The sequence below is a fragment of the Eleginops maclovinus genome, chromosome 2 (assembly GCF_036324505.1).
Source record: "Eleginops maclovinus isolate JMC-PN-2008 ecotype Puerto Natales chromosome 2, JC_Emac_rtc_rv5, whole genome shotgun sequence".
NCBI lineage: Eukaryota > Metazoa > Chordata > Actinopteri > Perciformes > Eleginopidae > Eleginops > Eleginops maclovinus.
In genome coordinates this window covers 7,722,858-7,743,235 of record NC_086350.1, presented here as the reverse complement: position 1 = coordinate 7,743,235, position 20,378 = coordinate 7,722,858, and the positions used below count along the sequence as shown (strand labels likewise).

The following is a 20,378-nucleotide window of genomic DNA, read 5'->3' as shown; positions in this document are numbered from 1 at the left end:
GCACTTGAGAAAACCCATTTGATATACTTAATGCTTGTATTAAACTACAATTTAGAGGGATTTTTATATATGGGCTCAAATTGTTTTTGCTTTTTACGCAAGCTATTGAAATGGACATTAAAAGCAATGAATTAGTATCAAACATATAATAATAGACTATATAAAACGAACAAAGAAAGGAGCCATCCTCTCATTTTATTTGTCACAATATAAGTTAATTTTACTGTTAATATTTCTTTACATTCAATTGAACATTTCCCTTGCAATGGAGTATTTTTTACATTAGACATATTGTAGGAGGGTACATTTCATAGGGTACATTTCAGTAAAGGTTCACACTATTTTCGCCATTGTTGAAATATAAAGGTCTTTCTCTTGGTCAAACTTATGGTATCTTTCACCTTGAAATAGTATTTTTGTGTGGTGATTTTGTGCAATCAGTCATTTTGCTCGAATTGTTCCAAGGCTGTTTTGAAATAAAACGATGCAATCTTCCACATGTCCACAAGAGGTCCCTGTTGACACTTACATTGTAAACACTTAACCGACGCCTACGTTATAATTAGGTAGACCAACACACTTCTACGAATCTCGGCAACAGATGACATCTCCAGAAAATAATGAAGTTAAATATAAAACAAATATATAATTTAGAGAAAGTTCACGGTTTATAACTGGTCACTAGTTGCTCTCGACGGCTGTGGATGAGATCAGACTGGGCCCGCCTCCAACTCCCACGTGTGCCACTCACCCTTGCAGTGCTTTCTGGGAAACTGAGTCCACTCTCTAAATAATTCAAGCTCCCATACCTTCTCTCCCAACGCTAACAAGATGCCGGCCGTACATCACAAACTGCTCCTGGAGGACGCTTTGCAGGACAGTCCTCAGGTAGGCCTGTGTGGGTTTTATCACGTTTAAAGACACGACTGTCACACAATAAGACGTTTCGAGCACTGAAGCTAGCTTTCTAGCCCAGACAATATCATGTTCCCGGTGTAGCCTCTTTCCACTGGTCGATGACAGCTCCTAATTGACACTTTGTTGAGGAAATGTAATACTCTCACAGTCACCTTCCCGTTCTAACAATGTTGTAGTTTGTGCTGCTTATTAAAATCATCAGCGTGTATGTGTCTTTGTTGTGTTTACAAAGCTACCGCTCGTCACAGGGCTCTTCTCTATGATATGCTGTTGTGCGTTTAGACGCCTCAATATGGCAGATATATCGACCATAGATGAACCAGAATCACTCTCCTGCAATAGTTTTATTTTTGCTACGTAGTATGTGGCTGGATTTTGGGGCTAGACCCTGTGCTGGAGCCGAACTGGGCCTGATTTACAGGATGTGGGAGGGGTTTCCATTATCGGACTCCCCTAGAATTAGTCAATCGCTTGCAACAAGGCAGCAGTGGTAGCTCTCAGTGGTAAATAGCATATGAAGCCTAACAGTGTAGGGTGCAATTTCAAAGTTGTAATCCATGAAATCCACGACAGTCTTTGATTTAATGCACATCCAATGTAGCCCACATTAAACGCTCTCTGTTGCATCACTCCTTCTCAAACAGCGCTACCCTGTTTGATGCTTAAGTGCAACTCATGCTGGAGGGTTATTTCCTTCTTCACGTTTTTCTACTTCTCCTTACAAGAAATAGGCCTGGTGTCATTGCTACAGTAAATGTCAACACAGCCAAAGTTGCCAATGTTCCAGGTAAACTCTGGTTCTCTATCTTTCTGTGGCCAAAATCACCTGCAGTAACCTGTAAACAGACTTTAGCTGATGGGTGTGTTTCTTCTCAGCTGTATCTGCCCTGCCTTGCTGCACCTGTTTGGAATAAAAAAACTACACCCAGACAGGATTTTCTCAGTTTGCATAGCCAGCCTGCAGTTAAATGATTACACGTTTAGTTTTACTTGGAAGCTGCACTAGGCCTCTGCCTACTGCAGCTATTTACCTCAGCCCTCTTTCCACCACCAGAAATATTGTCTATTGTTTGTGTTCCTACCAAACCTCAGATTGTGTTTGTGTTCCTTTTTAAGGAACACTGTGAAAATAAAAAAGTAACTGCCTGAATTATCCTGATGTAATAAATAAACACATTTGATTATCATTTGTGGTTTAAACGGTGCTTAAACTAATTTGGATGATAACTCATGGATAACGCTAATACTCACCTCAGTATGATTTATGGTTAGGGCTGCAACTGACAATGTTTGATGAATCTGCTGATTATTTTCCTATCGAAATCATTGTTTAAATAGTGAAAAATGAAAACGTCTTCAAATTGCTTTCCTTTTCTGAAAAATAGCCTTAAATCCCAAAGTTATTTGTTTTGTAATACAACATTTGAAATAAAGTTGAGCTTCTCACCCAAAATAACTTTTCAAACTCTGGCTGCTGAAGCCTCATAAACACCAGATTGTATTTGTACATAGCATCCTTTCAATAAATAATATAACTAACGTCTCGACTGTTCAACCTGTTGTCATATTTACCAAAAGCGTGTATGAATGTTTTGTTCCACAGACTCGCTCCTTGCTCAGCGTGTTTGAGGAAGATGCTGGGATGCTTACAGACTACACCAACCAGCTGCTACAGTCCATGCAGCGTGTGTTCGGAGCCCAGGTACTTAACAAAACACACACACACACACACACACACGCACACACACACACACACACAGACTTTGTTACCTCAAAGTATAGGAATTGTTTTGGTTTGCACTGAAGAGAAGAGGCTGCTTCTGAATACACCAATGCCAAACTAGGATATTATAATATCTGCCATGGATTCATGCAAACTGAAGAATAAAACATTATGTACTGAAGGATTTTGTACAAATATCTGAAAAACATTTAGTTTCCTAACAACAGGTTGACCAGGAAACAGGAAATGTGTACATTATTGTGCTGTCAGAGTTTACATAGCATTGATCTGTCTTTCTTAGAGAAGGATGCCTCATTGAATTAAATGCAGTCACGATAAATGCTTCATTGTTTTCCCAGAAACAGACACAACTTATTTAACAAGACCTTTTCTGAACCAATAATGGCTCCACGGTCGATCTGGCATTCATTTGACCTATCACTTTGTGCTTTTTAAAGGGATTTTTTTCAAACCCTGGCTCAGCTATTGACAATTGTTTTTCCTTTTATTACTTCAAGGCCTTAAGAGAGACTGACATGTGTAGAAGCTATTGAGAAAATCCTGAGCAATCAGTTCAGTGTTAACTTTTCTTCCCCTTTATCTGCCCTTACAGAGTGAGATGGGATTGGCCACAGAGCAGCTCTCAAAGCAACTCATTGATTATGAAAAGAAAGTGAGTAGTGCTGTTATGATCAAGGGCATACTTTTCAATAGAGATGCGGGGTCATGTTTCAGTCAGTTTTTGTTACATGTTTATTTCACTACAGCAGTCTCTAAACACTTCGAATCATGCATGAATTGTTTGTGAATTGTTGTACATTTAACTATGCAATTTAGGACATTGAGACTGGCCAGCCACCATTATCCAGAGAAAAGAGGAGCATAGTTGACAAAAATGTTGATATATTTGTTTAACCACTTTGATCTTTCTCCCCATATGAGTTTGCATGTGTCTGCCACACCTCATCTTTGCATGATCTGTGCATGAAATAAGTGCCTCTCTTTGGGTTATCTATTATGGGTTGTAATCTATGCATCCAGCACGAACAAAAAAATAGTTTATTTGTCGAAGTTGACCGAGCATCTCCATGAAATAATAATGAAATGTTCGTGCTTCATTCGCCTTTATGGATAAACATTCTGGGTTGTGGTGTGGATTTATGGCTTAGCATAGGATTTAGTAGCCTATTTGGCCTTATTCCATGAAATTGATATGCCAGAAAGAAATAGGCAGAACAGGCAAAGCTTATTAGCACTGTTTGCTAAACTATGCTACATAATGCAGTGTCATGGTTTGAACTGTTTCCTCCTTCCTTCCTTGCTCTTTCGTCTAGAATTTTGCCCTTGGGAAAGGTGATGAAGAGGTGGTCCACACACTGCAGAGCTTCGCCAAAACTGTAGGGGAGGTGAGTGTCAGTTTTGTTGTTTTATGTCTGTGTATTTATATGTGTGCTCACAGCAGAAGAGAGGTATGAATGCTAGGTCAGTAGTTGGTTATTTTGTCATGTAACAATGGAGATCACACCTGTGCTGCCTCAGCATGCTGCTAAAAATGACCTTGAAGAAAAGACCTGAGGTGGATTTTGCACCGCATGAACGAACAGCAGTGGGTAAATGGCTTGATGGATGAAGGGGCGTGTGTAGACGCAGCTATATAGATTTAACAGATGGGCCTGTTTCTGTCAGACATGGGGGTCCACAGGCATGCCCAGTCAGCACTCAAGGGGATTTAGAACACACACACACACACACACACACACACACACACACACACACACACACACACACACACACACACACACACACACACACACACACACACACACACGTTTAGAGGACACAGGTATATTGCATGCTTGACCTTTACCTCCTGCCTACCGCTGCACCTAATGCTGTGAACTTTAGCATTTGATAAACTGCTCAGATTAACCTGCATTTCCTCCTGTTAGATGCTGGAGTGCAGCTTGCTGTTCATTATTTGTTCATGTTTCCAATACTAGAGTTCAAAGAAGGTGTTATTATTCTCTTCAAGAAATGTACTGTTCCACACAATGGGCATTGTCTGCAGTTTTGCACCCATTTCACTCAAAATATTACTATCCAGCTTGCCGCAGGAGCCACCAGGAGTAAATGTCAATATTCATATTAAATTTAATTGAAATCCCTAAAAATATTGGCGGAGAGAACATCTTCTGTTATAGATGACATTTTTGTGTAACCTGTTTTTTTGTTATCTTCCAGCTGAACTCGCTCCACTCTGAGCTAGCCAACCAGATGGCAGACGGCATGGTTTTCCCTTTGATCCAGTTTCGAGAAAAAGACCTTACAGGCAAGGCCACACACACAATAGACAGAACATTTTTCATATTTTCTTTGTTTGGTATTTTATTGCTGCTGTCAAGAGAGGACAAAAAGTAAGGAGAGATGGAATAACAGACAGCAAAGGTTCATGGTCAGCGCCGCTAACACTAGACCACGAGCCCCCAGTATAACACAATACTGTCTCATTATTAGAGATAACTTATCTGTCCATTGCAATAGTTAGATGGATCATTTATTTTCTACTTACAAAAAGTTGTGCATTGTTTTTCTACATTCTAACAAAACGTACTATGCTCTGAATGTTTCAGAGATAAGCACGCTGAAGGAAATATTTAGCATTGCCACTGATGGTGAGTACAAATCCTGACCAATTAAAGACACCAATAACAGTTTGCAGTTACTTTTTGATCCTCATGTCCCTGCTCTACTCTCCTGCAGAGCATGAGGCAGCGATGGTCAAATATAGCCGATTGCCCAAGAAGAAGGAGAATGAGAAGGTAGAGCGACCGGGAAGTGCTTTTTCTCTTTCAGTGCAAACGCTTTTTCTCATTGATCTTAAGCTATAGGAGACCATACAGTGCAGCAATGCAGTGGCAGTGTTTTATTAGCAGGAAGTAATAATAAGAGATGGAATCAAATATTCCTCTACTGCCACACTTCACTGTCATAGTAAGAGTGTTACAACACCACAGACTCTTAACGGCTGCTCAGATAAGAGTCCTGTTATTTGCTCCATTAAGTGTGTCAGCATGCCCTCTTGGATGTACGAGATAATGCGACTGTGTTGCTTATTTGTATGTGTATGAGACGAGGAAAAGTGTTTGCATATGTATGAGTGTGTTTACAGAGCTTGATGGTAAGGTGTTATAAACATTTGCACGTGTTACCCTCTCCTTCCTGGACAGGTGAAGTCAGACATGGTGAAGGAGGTGGCCTACACCAGGAGGAAGCAGCACTCGGCTTCGCTGCAGTATTACTGCGCCCTCAACGCACTGCAGTATCGCAAGAGAGTAGCCAAGCTTGAACCAATGCTAGGCTACACACAGGCACAGGTACTGACCACAATCTAGGTCATAACACATTAGCATCAGTATTCAAACTCCTTGGTTATAAATCTTCTCATTGGAACTGATTAATTAACAAAAAATGGTTACAGTGCAAATGTGCATGGAGTTCAAACTAGTGGGCAAAGTATTGTATTCCTGTTATTGAGCCTGAAGCATGTAAATAGAGCTGCAACGTATTTTAAATGCATGTCATTATCTGCAACAATTTAAAATTTTTTATTCAAAAATGTCAAAATTTTTGGTTCCAACTCTTTAGCCGTGAGGATTTGAAGCTTTACTGTTTCATATTTGATAGCAGACTAAATATCTTTGTTTATGTAATATTTTCACAATTTGACAAAACAATGAATCTAGAAAATGAATTGAAGAATATCCTGTACTGACATTATTGCGTCTCTACATTTCTGTTGCATACAAATACAACTGTAAACATTTAAGCAATTCAAGATGAATCGCTCATTATTATCTCATCACGCAGATCCGCTTCTTCAAGAAAGGCATTGAGCTGGTGTCAAAGAAGATGGACAACTTCCTCTCTTCTGTGTCCAACATGACTCAAAAGTAAAGTCTATCCAATAAATTTTCCTGTGTTACTGTAAATGTGATGAACCATAGCTCTGGTATTAGCAGTATAAAGCACTGTGGTTAGTTGTTTATAACCCTAAATAGCAGCACTCATCCCCCTTTTCAGGCACGATTTTGCAGAATAACACTTAATGTTTAGCATTGAGTCAGTTAAAACAAATTCCTAATAGGGGTGGGAATCACCAGGTTCCCAACGATATGACACTATCGCGATACTTAAACCACGATAGGATAGTATTGCGATTCTACGATATGATATCTGAAAAAATGCATAATTCTGAGAATTTCTGAAAATTCAAAATTCTGAGAATTTCTGAAAAATTCAAAATGCTCAGAATTTCTGAAAGTGCAACATTTGAATATGAATACTTTATATCATAAAATATTCATACTTGGCGTCCGTGTATCGATACAATAACGCCATGCAAAGTCTCGCAACACTGTGCTGTATCCATTATTTCCCCCACCCCTAATTCGTAATGTTTTGATGGAAGTGCTTGTATTCACACTTTGTCCGTCTCTAGTATCCAGGCCCAGCTGGACTCTGAGGCGGAGGTCATGCGTGCGGCACAGAGGGAGCTTCTGTCTGTGGAGGACACTGTCTATATGCCAGATATGGACACTGAGCCTGTCAATCGCACACTCATCCAGAAGGCTGGCTATCTCAACATTAGAAAGTAAGATTCATTGCACTCATCATGGCCCTACCTTAAAACTGACCCACCTCATATTCACTTAGTGTCCCTTTCTGGTCGACATGTTTAGTTTGTGAACACTTGTGCTCCTATTAACTAGCGCTCGAAAACTGTGTAAATGATAGGCTAATGGTAAGGACATCTCTGAAAGGTTGACCAATCATAACAGAGCCGGCCAGCTAACCAATCAGAGCAGACTGGAATGTGGTTTCAGACAAAGGGTGAAAACAGGTGTTGCAGAACAGGCAGTATGAGAAAAATAAAGAGCTTTTTGAACATTAACGCATGGAGACATGTCTCAGTTGAGGCACAAAAAAATAATGTGAGCCAAAACATTTGCAAGTTAAGGGGCCCTTTTTAAAAGTAGAGTCAGCATTTCTGGAGAAAGTCTGTTAATAGTTGAACTTCGATTTCTTTCTTTGCAATTTTCAGAGCCAGGGTTTTGTATTAATGCCAGATTTCTTTTCAGTGCACACAAAAGAATGGATAGCCATCCGTGAGATGTTTTGCTGCATTTAAAAAAAAAAGGGTATTGGATTAGACTTGCTGACTCAAAGCCTTGAACGCAACAAAAAATAATACATTTGCTTCTCTCCCTAAAGTTGTTCAAAAATGAGCATGACCGCAGTAAACAATAAGTCAGTCAGAGCTGACACGTCGGGTCAGGCAATATGTTGACAGTGTGCGCTGTCAGCTCATTGCTGAGTGGATGTATGAGAAAAGAAACTTCCTTAATGGCTCCGGGAGGTGGAACTGCAGCGTAGCCCGCAATGTGATTTAGTGAAATGTCAGAGCTGTCAAACTCTGTCTCTCGCTCATATACATCCAAAGTCTTTGACAAATGTCTGTGACACCAGAGAAAAGGTTTCCGCAGAATGTCATTCTGTTTAATGACACACACCGCCAGGAGCCTCTAACGCTTGTCGGAAGCTGAGTCCACAGAACATTTACTATTTATTTGGCTAAATTTCTCAATATTAAGGGTCTGAGTCACCCACAGCAGCATGAGCCATTCACTGTGATATTAATCAAAGAAAGTTTATCTGGAAATATTATTCAAACAGGGTGTAGAAGACGAAGGCAATTTCAATGAGTCATACCAGTGTCTCTTTGTTTTGGTGAGTCAGAGTGAAAGGACATTGTAGTTTACTTTGTTGTTTGTATGAAGAGAAAATGATAGCCAAAGCAAATTCAAAACCAAAACAAAGCAGCTGTTCAAGGTAAAGAATACATGTGAAGGAGAAACCGTTTTATGATAGCCAAACTGATTATTGTCTTCATCTCAATTGGTTGTGCAGTGTTATTTCCCAAGCAATACCAAATAGCTTTTATTTATAAATTGTACTATCACAGAAAAATACTTCCTCTATCTTACAAAAAGCAATATTATATTGTCTTTATAGGAAACTGTTTACTTTGAAACACTAACACCTATATCATAATGACCTGGAGCGGTTTTCTTTGTACGAATGAAAATCACCATTATTGTTTATCATTTTTACAGTTTTCCTAGTTGTAGTGAAATGTTTGGTTGATTTGATTTAGTTTTAAAATCCTTAACAAATCTCTTAAGGGTGGATGAATTCAAATTGACTCTACATTTCATTATTTTGAAGTCTTTTATAAGCCAGATGTGGAGCGAGGACTTTCCACCACGTCTGTCCTTAAATCCCTGACACACCTACTCTGTAGTCGCCGTCGTCACTCAGTAAAATGTCTATAATTCCACCAATAAACCTTTCTAATTCTCATCTTCTTGCTGACTGTTATCCATTCTTTCTGCCCATGCTTTTCCATGCTGCAGTAAAACAGGCCTAGTGACCACAGCCTGGGACCGACTGTACTTCTTCACCCAGGGAGGGAACCTCATGTGCCAGCCGCGGGGGGCGGTGGCGGGAGGCATGGTGCTCGACCTGGACAACAGCTCCGTCATGGCTGTGGAGTGTGAGGACAGACGCTACTGTTTTCAGATAACCTCCCCCTCAGGCAAAACGTACGAACACTTTCAACATGTCTAAAGTAACAAAAGCTGGATGTATTTTATATAAATCTCTCCGGTGTCATCACTGCCTGCAGGTCAATGATTCTACAAGCTGAGAGCAAACGGGAATATGAAGAGGTAAGAGGCCGTTTAAACAGCTGTGTGATGTTCCTTGTTGTTTTATATCTCCATTCTAAAGACATCTGCTGCTACAAGTATCTGTCATATTGTAATGGAGGAGCTGTCAGGTCCTATCTGTGTGGTTGTCGTTTTTCTCTTTGTGCTTTGACATCCAACCGGCCTGTCATAGCGGGTGTCAGTCTGGTTCAGAGGGAGTCCTAATGTGGATCTCTTTGTTTCTTTTCAGTGGATTTGCACAGTGAACAACATCTCCAGACAGATCTACTTAACTGACAACCCTGAGGTAACACACTACCCCACACACACTGCAAGTGAGGTGTAAATTAATCTGAATATCTGGCGGTGATGTCCCTATGATTTTATTCGTTTGTACTGTCATGAACAGTCATATTGCACTAGTAGGCTAACAGTAAGGATGCTCTCTCTAAAGCAAACAGGAATAAATCGACATTTTATATATTTTTTAGAGCATCGCAGAAACTATAGTATGCAGTGTTGTTTTGATTTGATCTTGTGGTGAAAATCCATTTGTTGTTCCACTTCTTAGCATAAATTATAATGGCATAGTTCCAGTGTTGTCTCATGGACCCCCTCCCTCCTTTCTCTGAAGTGTCTCACAGCTGTTGTCGCCTTAACTGTGAACCTTTGAATCTAAAAATCGTGCATGTTTGCAGGGGGCTTGGCTCTGCGAAAATGTTTACTCTTCAGATTCTCCTCAGACAAACAGCCTGACGCTGTGTCTGAAATCTCTCTGTCTTTTTATTTTTCCTACATGATAATCCCTCGGTGGTTCGAAGTGATGATTAGATATTTCAGATACTAATGATCCTGGTGTTTTACTAGTGGAGCAAAACCGCAAATTAAACGCTTGTCATCTCGAGATTTTTAGGAAACGGTACCTGTAAACACTTTTATAGCTACTGTTAATGTGCTGTTCCTTTTTGTGGAGATATCAAATCTCTATAGGGCTTTGGTCTGCATTCGTGGGGCCATAGAATTCAGACAAAATCTGGGAAGTAAATATAGAGCGCAAAACAACATTTGATTGAGAGTGTGTTCGAACGCAGCTTATTTTGTATTTGTGAAAGGTGTCAGTGCAGAAAACGTGCACTCATTCTCTCCTGGTGTGGGCGTTGCATGCTCATTTGCATACAAATATGTAGTTAATGATCTGTGTTCTTAGTTATTTACTTTGTGACTTGTGTTAATTGCTTTGTTGAAAAAGAAATTGAGCATTCGTGTTCTTGTTGCCACTAATTAGAGTAAACAACAATATGTAGAGAGCAGACTTGCACTCTAATATATCCTTGAGCTTTTCTTGTTTTGAAACTGAAAGGATTTGTTATAAATAGACTTTGTAACTTTTTGTACAGTCCAATTTAGATAATAATACATACGATTTATACTGCGCTTTTCCTAATGCTCAAAGACGCCTAAATAAATGATTGTATCCAAGGACTACCACGTCATTTCTTGTAATGATGACATGCCAACGGACATTAATTACAACACTAACTTAATTGTATTCCAATTTCAGATACAGGTTATTTATTTGATATTAAAAGGTATATTCTTCTTCCAAAATTCCAACAGTTAAAGATATATACTGTATGCCTGGGCCAAGAAATGGCTAGACTTTAAAAAAACGAATAAACCTGGAAGAACTTTTATGCGGTATTGATATGGTACACACAGATCATGTAAAGAACATGTGAGAGATAAGAGAAAACTTACAATTTGGTTGATGTTTTTAATACTTTATGAATATTTAATCACTGCCCTAGTTTAATAAAGAAACCATTTTCTGATACGGAGATCTTGTTATTTGTTAGGCTGTGGCCATCCGACTGAACCAGAGTGCCATCCAGGCGGTCACCCCCATCACCAGCTTTGAGAAGAGACCGGAGGGCGAGGCCAACCCTGACAGGTCAGGCACGCTGCTCCTCTCAGCTTTACAATCTGCATCCTCGCCTGGAGTTTATAATTAAGTCCATTTTTAAACTGAGGACTAAGCTTGTATGTGACTTGCTTTTTGCATTTGTTATGGGTCTTTATGTCAGTATGTATGTAAAATGTTTCTCTTTGTGTCTGTGCAACGTCTCTATATGTAAGTTGTTCATGTTGTAAAAAGTGATTGAGAATTTGATTACATTTTTCCTCAGAAGGGAAGGAGCAAAATGTCAACCTATGATTACTGAGGTGAAACCACATTATGCTTCTTGTCACTTCCTGCTAAATCTAACAGTTTGCATATTACTTAAATGTTCTCCAAGCCGCGATTGGGCAATTATAGCTTAGCAACGGTAACTAGGCTTGTCAGGTCTGTTGAAGTCTTGCCAATTGTTGAAAAATCCAAACGCTGAATGCATTGTTGGTTGCTGTAACTGTTCTCTCCTCCCATACTGGCTGAGTTGAGTCCTGGATGTTAGTTGTTTTACTCATCCTCTGTTTATCCCTGCAGAGCGAAGCCAGGAGGTGTACACGCTACCGGGGGTGGTTCCCATAAGACGGGTGCTGCTCCGGAACCAGAGGACCTGATCGCCCCCGGGACACCCATTCAGTTCGACATCATGCTGCCGGCCTCCGAGTTCCTGGACCAGAACAGAGGTGGAGGGAGGTGAGGGTGGAACTGGGCCCGGAAGTCTGTGGGTGCATGTTAGTGAGAGTCGACAGGAGTGATTAATAATGCTGGGGGAGGATACTTTCCTGAAAGTCTGCCTCATAGTGGTCGTTATTTCATTTCCAGGAAGCAAAATTGTTCTTAATGGCTCAATGCAGAAGTTTAATTGCTTTGTGTGTGTGTGTGTGTGTGTGTGTGTGTGTGTGTGTGTGTGTGTGTGTGTGTGTGTGTGTGTGTGTGTGTGTGTGTGTGTGTGTGTGTGTGTGTGTGTGTGTGTGTGTGTGTGTGTGTGTGTGTGTGTGTGTGTGTGTGTGTGTGTGTGTGTGTGTGTGTGTGTGTGTGTGTGTGTGTGTGTGTGTGTGTGTGTGTGTGTGTTCCCTTCCTGGCAGACGCACAAATCCGTTTGGAGAAACGGACGATGACTGTTCTATGGAAAGTGACGGTAAACATTTCCCTCCTCTGAATGCTTCTGTAGAGCACAGTTTGAGCTCAGCTTGACCTCCGTGTGTCTGTTGATGTACCCTTACCTGAACGGATGCTTCTTTTGTTGACCTGAGTGTTTTTTGCTTCCGACTTGTTTGTGATGTTTGTATGTTTTCCTCAGACTCCCTCCTGCAGCAAGTGTTCGCCGTGCGCTTCCAGGGTTCAATGGCAGTGCGCTGCGGGAACAATCAGGAGGTGATCTATGAGGCCATGAGGCAGGTTCTGGCTGCCCGGGCCATTCACAACATCTTCAGGACGACAGAGTCACATCTCATGGTCACCAGCAGTAGCCTCAGGTACCTTTTTTATTGCATATGACAACTATTTTAGAAATCTCCTTCCAAAGAAAATGGAAAATGTTCTGCAGATGGAAAATATATAGTCCTGTAGTGAAGGTGCAGAGAAAATAATATGGCATTCGAAATGCTGCGATCTTTTGTTCCTTTTTCTCTGTTGGAAAAACCAATAGTGCTCCTATAATCCTCCAATTGTTGTCTGCCACTCAGCCTCACAATCTTTTCTGCTACAAGTTGTAGTTTGCATTTGTTGGAGCTCTGTCACAGCTATAAGAAATATTATAGCCTCCTACACTGCACAACCACAAAATCAAATAGTCTTTAAAACATTGCAGCTGGAACTTGTTTACTGTCTTCAAGTTTATGTAACTTTATGTAGTTTTGTGTCGTGCTGCACAGGAAATAGTTTTGTTAAAGCCCGGCATCTCGTCATTACTAGGAGGCGGCAGAGGGAAATGTGATGTACTGTTTATCACTGCCTGAACAACAGAGAAAAGACCTTGGAGAAAAGACACATATCTACCACTAACAACTTTTGTGGATGCCAAACAGACACAGAGAGTTTTTTGTAAGCGACTCAGGTTATCTAACAAAACATGTCATAAAGCTGTTGTGTCACCTTGGGTAAGCATTGTTGGAGCTGAACAGTTAGACACAAAACAAACCAAAGCCAAGGCTGTTTCTCTGAGCTGTTCTCATCAAGTGCCGCCCTTTTGTCTTCACAATAGGTTGATCGACCCTCAGACTCAGGTTACAAGAATCAGTGTGAGTATGAAAAGATATTGAATCCGTATCAACCTTTCACTCCTTCATTCAAAGGATAGGATTTAGTCAAGGGTGCAAACGTTCCGATAATGTTTATTCCACGGAAATGAACAGGAATTAAGAAGACGAGGTGAAATAAAGAGTCGCTTTTACAATCTCATATTGATGTTTCACTCATTTGTCAAGCTCATGCCCCTGAAATGCAGTCAGTTAATACAGTAAAGTCTATATCGTCAAATGCCTTAAAGGTTATGGAAACTAGTGGACATTTGAATAGCATAAATAATGTATGAAACAAGAAATAATTTACTACCAAGTTATCAATAAAAAAGTTACTTGATGGGGAAAGTTATCCAAGTTTAATGTAGAGAGGTGTTGTGTTGATATATGAAAGAAAGATTCAACTTTGTCATTGCACAGAGTACAAGTACTAGGACAACGAAATGTGGTCTCTGCATTTGACCCATCCTAGTGTTAGGAGCAGTGGGCTGCCATTATGTACGGTGCCCGGGGAGCAGTGTAGGTAACCAGTGTCTTGCTCAGGGACACCACGGTGGCACTTGGTCTTTCGGGGACTTGAACTGGTGACCTTCCAGTTCCCAGGCCAAGCCCCTATGGACTTCGCCACCACCGCCCATATGGAGTATGTATTATATTCAAATGAATAAATAATTTGGTATTTAAGAAACATAGTCAATATTTATTAGCATTGCACATAGAACTATTAGGATATATTTTACAACATACTTTGCTTTTCTTTTTTAGGACTTTTTTAAGGTATACACAGAGGTGTGAAGTAACTAAGTACATTTACTCAAGTACTGTACCTAAGTACACTTTTGAGGTACTTGTACTTTACTTGAGTATTTCCATCTTATGCTACTTTGTACTTCAACTGCACTACAGTTCATAGGTAAATCATGTGTTTTTACTGCACTACATTCATTTAGTTTCTTTACAGATTTGGATTAATGATGTGAAATATAATCAACCCTTAAATCAGATTACACCTGGAGTAAATTCACAAGCTACCCTACAGTATACAGAGCCATTCAAACTAGCTGCACCTTTACCAGCTTTGAGAACACTTTAATGATCAATAATTATAAAACATATTATTCTGAAATGGACCAATCTGCACAATGAGTGCTTTTATTTTCTGTACTTTAAGTATAATTTCATACTAATACGTTTACTTGAGTAACATTTTGAGAGGGGGACTTTTACTTGTAACAGAGTATTCCTTCACTCTGGAACTTCTACTTTCACTCAAGTACAAGATATGAGTACTTCTCCCACCTCTTGGTATACTTTACTATAAACTTAGACCACATACTATACTACGAGTCTTGATTTACTTTCAATGGTTTGCTACACTATGACTTGTAGTGACGTTTTGTTTAGGTGAGTTTATGCTGGTTAACAGAAGTATTCAAAACAACAGAACTTCAGCAATATAGTCAAAACCTTCCTGAAAGTGCAGCGGGGAGGGGGGGTTATTGTGATGGCTGCAAATGTGATGAGAGAAAGTGAATAGAGAGGGTGATCATTCTACTGAAGTCGTATTTAGTTGGATGCTTTTAAACAAATCTGTACATGTGATAAAAGAGTGTGCAGTGAAAGTTACAATTCCATTAAACTGGCATATTCGTAAAGTCTAAATAAGCCATTAGTCATGGTATTGCTTTTTCATGTGCATTTTATCACTAAATGAGTTCACTATTTAAGCAGTCAAGTACAAATTTAATACTGAAAATGTTCCAAAATTGATCTTCCTTAGGACATTTTTGATCCTTGTAATCCACTCCTACCACCTCTTTTGAACTGTTGATTCCCCTCCTATCACTTCTGTCAACACTTCTCATCCCTCAGTTTCAGCTCGGAGAGGTTACTCAGTTCGCGGCGCACCAAGAGAACGGCCGGCTGATGGGCTTCGTGGTGGAGGGCAGGGACTGGAGTGACGGAGACGAGGAGGGAGAGCCGTCGTTTAGCGCCTTCGTCTTTGAGAGCAACACAGAGGGCGAGAAGGTAGAGACCCGCTCGAGCTTTTTCCTGGGGTAAAGTTCTGCATAAATGTGTATTAAAGTGAATGTGTTTGTCTTCACAGATATGTTACACCATAAGTTTGGCGAAGGACATTGCAGAAGCGAAGAAGGTATCATCAATTACACAATTAAACAAAAGATTTCTCCAAAAGAGAGGAATTACACTTTCTCTTACCTCATTGATGCCATTTCATTCTGAGTTCATATTTTTCTTGTTAAACACTGTGCCTGTTGAAAGGTTGTAATACATATTTTAAACAACCCATAACCCTGGAACTCCCTGCAGTACACTGTAGAAAAATAAATCATCGTTTTAGATGTGTGTTCGTCTCGGTTACTATTTTATTTGACCTTACCCTCAGCATCATCATTTCATTTGGTTCTGTTTTCTCCGAAGGCCTTTCTGCTTTATTTATTGATGTTCTTCAGTGCTGCATCTGCCTTTTTTATGTGTATAATTTATCTTCTGTGAAGCTCATTTTATTGCATATTTTTGTACAAACTATGCTTTATCAAAAAAGTTTCTTTATTTAGGTTTTATAGTTTCACAACACTAAATTAGACTTAGCTTTTTCAGTGGCTGAACAACAGAAACTGAAAACAAGAATCCTTAAACATTATTAATGAAGAAGAATAGGGGAAAAAAATAAGTCGGTCAAACCTCTGCATCCCATAGTTCATTCAAAATGTATTGTCACGACTTGAGGATTTAAAAATTAAACAAAAATCATGCTCGGGTGCAATTATCAACTCTGTTTGTTTTCCAAGGACCCAGACACCCTGGCCCAGCTGTTGAAGAACATGCCTCTGACCAACGACGGCAAATTCCTGCTGCTGGAGCCTGACACGGGAGACACACCCGACGGAGCCGAAGAAGACCTGGAGTCTGAAGCCTAGTCCCACTCCGGACCAAAAAACCAACCAGGGACACGGTCCAACCCCTGCCTAGGAAAGAAGTTTTCCCTGGATGAAGGTGACACCATGACCAGCTAACCCTAACTCCGGTACTGAAACACCCTGATAGAGAGCGTAGTTCACTTCACCCTGTGTTACTACAAGTCCAGTTTCTTGCTGAAATGGAAGCAGAAGACCTGGAAGGACTAAAAGCAGATCTGATGGGTGCTCCATCAGATCTGCTTTTCTTTTGTAGCATGGGTCTTTGGATTAGGAGTTGTATTTACACCTTTTGTTTGAGGTACTAAAAAGGGAAATATAGGTATCGATTGTGTTTCATTGTCTTCTAATACCCCCGGCCCTCTAACAGAAGGTGGTGAAACATCACTTTGTTTTAGGTTTACGTAGTTTGGAGAGTTAATTCCTTTTGTTTGTTTTACACGTTAACTTGTACGTTACGCTCTTATGCAATTACTTTTGTGTTTATTTTTTTTGTTCGTGTACGAAAAAAGTTATTGCACTTCCAAAGTTAATATCAGTTTGATGGCTACAGAATGCACTAATTAAGACATTTGAAGGATGTTAGACTTTAGAGACAACGAAGGACTTAAAAATGGTTTAATTCATGTCAATTCCTTTTAATCTGCAGAGCAATGACTGTTATATTCCTTATGATTATAACTGTGTGAGCATGTGTGCCCAGAAGCAGTGGACACAATTGGCATGAGCAATTAGGTTTTGTTCCCCCTGCACTTTGGCCACTTACACATCCATGGCTATCTTCAGCATTCCTCCTAACCTGAATTAATGTCATATTTTTATGTTTTCAACCACTACCTATACAAAGCAAGTCTTAAGATGATCTGTATGTAAGGTTGTCCTCGAGCAGCCAAAATAATATTTAGTGAAATTTGTATGTTGGGCTGCGTTTCCCTGAAGGAGTTTGTAAATACAAGCCGTGCTTGTGTCTATATGATGTTGGATCAGAGTCGGCTGCATTAAAAGCTTTCAGAGTCAATACGCTAGGACTTACGCGGTGCATGATTAAATAATGGCGTTCTCTCTGAGTCGTTTTCCTAAAATAAATGTCACATAACGCATGTAGGCAGTGGGGTGTTATGCACTCTTATACGTATGCACACAGGAAGAGTAAAGGAAAGCAGATGATCCGTGACATTCCCTTTTGGATCAGCTTTATTCCACTTCAGCCAATCTGAACTGTTACAATACTAACGGTGGACGCCTGTGTTGAACGAGACGTGTTCTTGTACCGTGTAATACAGACGGGGTCATAGCCACTGACTTGACGTTGATCGTGAAAGTTCCGTTGCGTTGACCAGTGTGTGTCTGCTTGCTTTTTTTCTACTCTACATTAGTTCTTGGCGTAATCACAATTCAAACAAGGACTATATTTCCTAAAGGGCCGTCTGGTCTTCTGGAGAAATAATTAATTCTGAGTATGCTTGACTCTTTTGACACTACTCATCGTAATCAAAGAAACAGTTTGACGTGGGGAATGGATACATTTGGTTTTTATGTAGTGTAAGAAGAGAAGATTGATACAGAAGAATAAACGTAGGCGTTAAAAGCTTTCGAGGAGACATGGAGCATTGACACATATTTTGATCAATAATGGAAATTGAAGTTTTTTTATTTAGCTTTTACGTATAATACAAGTCTCTGTCTTGCTGTTCTAGTGGGGCAAGAGAGTGCAGTCTGCCATCACTCCAACAGCACAATGGAGAAGTGTTCACATATTCAAGCCTCTCTCTGTCATTGTTGCCTGAAGCTTTTTGTAAATCTTGCTCATTCTCATTATACAAGTGTAACAGTAATTAACCTTGAATCACATCTCTGACTATTTTCTGTTGGGTTCTTCGATTTGATAAGAATTGACCAGGTTAGTCCTTGAAAAGTTCTTAAATTTGATGTTTAAGGTGTGTAACTCTTAATGAAAGTACCGTTTTTGACCTACACTACAAAGCATGTTTCCCTGAATGTCAAACTTTTGCTTTAAGTCATAACGGTTAACCATTTCTCTTTCTGTTGCCTGATGTAAACGCGTATTAGCAGGTCTTCTGATGTTATCCATCCAGTATGTTTGTCCCCTTCTTCTTCAGGTGCTGGTTGACATGCTTCAATCACACCGTTAATAAAAAAGCATAAATACAAACGTGCAGACAACAGAAGCCTCCGGTTTTTCTTTCCTGTTTGACTTACACTGCTAGTCCTGATTTAAGACCGTGATACAAGTTTTTTTAACTAAACTGTCCTTTCAATAAAATAAATCCTCTTCTTGTTGCATGCTGCAGCACATTAAACTTATTCCTGTTGTATGTTTGCCCTTGAAAGTAAAAAAACAACAGGAAAACTCACGGTGTAGAAAATATATTTGAGTTATACGGTAAATGCTGCCTTTCCTTGCCTCTACTTTATGAATAGCCAAGGTTGACACAATCCGCTACCCACAATGCTTTACACCTTATTTGTTGTTCTTTACTTAAACATATGCTAACATTGTGAATAAATATAAGTAGCTTTTGTACAAAAACGTGTTTTCTTCATAAAAGTGCTTCAAAACTAGAGAAAAGAGCATTTATTGTACAAGTCATTTAGCTTTTGTATTTACATAATACATCATTTATATGCACTTATAATCTACATAGCTGGAGGCACACCTGAGCGGGAGACTTTACAGTAGGCATATTACAAACTTTGGCAGCATATAGTGTTTAGAAGCAAAGCCATTAATCAAGCATAGACATGTGGTTCAAATCCTGCACATTCATTACTTAAACTGGCTTAAATGTCAAATGCATGCTCTAATATAAAGCACCGGTGGGTTTCTGAATATATTTTGAACAGTGAAATGAATGCCAGAGGAACTGAATTTATCACACGTCTGATTGTGTTTCCTTTAAACACATTTCAGGGATTCTAAAAATGTGAACACACATGGTACGCAAAGGTTCATTGGATAAGTATCTATGTCTGCTGTAGTATTTCACAGCGTGTACATGTACAACATACACACAAGGACACAGCTCAGGAGTCTTTGTAGTAGTTGTTGAAGTTGATGCGCAGAAGGAAGTCCTCTAGATGAGGCTGGTAGCCCCGGTTCACCAGCTTGGTCACCACTGAGGAGAAAGAGGAAACGTAAATCACTCATAAATAGTTGTTGTTTTTAATAAGTTTCCTAAGCCTCCACTGTGGAATGATTTGTGGGATTGTATAATGCCTAAGTAACTTCACATACACTTTTGTAACAATGTACTAAACTAAAAGAATGTAGACCGGTGAGTAACGTGCATGTGAGTGATCGAGGACAAAACCCACTGTCTGTTACATTGCTTTAGGAAAGAATCCTTATAGCTCTGGAAGAAATGAAGAGACCACTGCAAAAGTGTGTCTGGTTTTGTACAGGTGTGTGTTTGGGTAAAATGTATTTTATTTTATTATATAAACTACAGACAACATTTCTCTGTGTTGGAATTAAAAAAGGCACTCGTGTCGAATGGCTGACAAACATGTAGAGATTGAGATTCAAGAAACATTTGGAGTGGTCTCTTCATTTTTTCCAGAGCTGTAGAACAAGCATGAAAAAGGAAGAACCATTTAAGGTAAATCATAGATACGCTTGTTGTTTGTTATATATATTATACAAATGCAATCTCTTACTGTTACTTATTTATCCTAATCATGTTCAACTTATGATCTAATCACACCTCAACACACACATTCAAACAAAGTTGGATTTTGTTTAATTGTATTCCTAATAAAACAAGCAGCTTTAAGCAATATGTTTTTATACCTTGTTCTGATTTGTCATTAATATATAATAGG

The 20,378-nt window shown here is 39.6% G+C and overlaps 2 protein-coding genes across 2 annotated transcripts in view; one reads left to right on the top strand and one right to left on the bottom strand.

The window, feature by feature from the left end:
- Positions 1-782: 782 nt before the first annotated feature.
- Positions 783-18,856, top strand: appl2 (adaptor protein, phosphotyrosine interaction, PH domain and leucine zipper containing 2). The gene is made up of 21 exons (XM_063898800.1): positions 783-888; positions 2,522-2,620; positions 3,255-3,314; positions 3,976-4,047; positions 4,883-4,970; positions 5,272-5,313; positions 5,402-5,460; positions 5,869-6,015; positions 6,509-6,591; positions 7,140-7,292; positions 9,115-9,303; positions 9,387-9,429; positions 9,659-9,715; positions 11,265-11,359; positions 11,894-12,049; positions 12,442-12,494; positions 12,657-12,831; positions 13,560-13,596; positions 15,469-15,624; positions 15,704-15,751; positions 16,410-18,856. The coding sequence occupies exons 1-21, from the start codon at positions 832-834 to the stop codon at positions 16,536-16,538; spliced, it is 1,998 nt and encodes a 665-aa protein (XP_063754870.1). The 5' UTR covers positions 783-831; the 3' UTR covers positions 16,539-18,856.
- The window catches only part of tubgcp6 (tubulin gamma complex component 6), a 25,963-nt gene continuing 23,978 nt past the window's right edge, over positions 18,394-20,378 (bottom strand). The window contains 1 exon segment of the mRNA XM_063898787.1: positions 18,394-19,672. Coding sequence (XP_063754857.1) covers positions 19,581-19,672 — 92 coding nt within the window. The 3' untranslated portion in view covers positions 18,394-19,580.

What these genes read in the sequence shown, in the direction of transcription:
- appl2 (XM_063898800.1), top strand. Translation starts at nt 832, where the DNA reads ATGCCGGCCGTACATCACAAACTGCTCCTGGAGGACGCTTTGCAGGAC. An exon ending in CTTTGCAGGACAGTCCTCAG is followed by an intron (nt 889 to 2,521) that starts GTAGGCCTGTGT and finishes TTTGTTCCACAG; the next exon opens with ACTCGCTCCTTGCTCAGCGT. An exon ending in GGCTATCTCAACATTAGAAA is followed by an intron (nt 7,293 to 9,114) that starts GTAAGATTCATT and finishes TCCATGCTGCAG; the next exon opens with TAAAACAGGCCTAGTGACCA.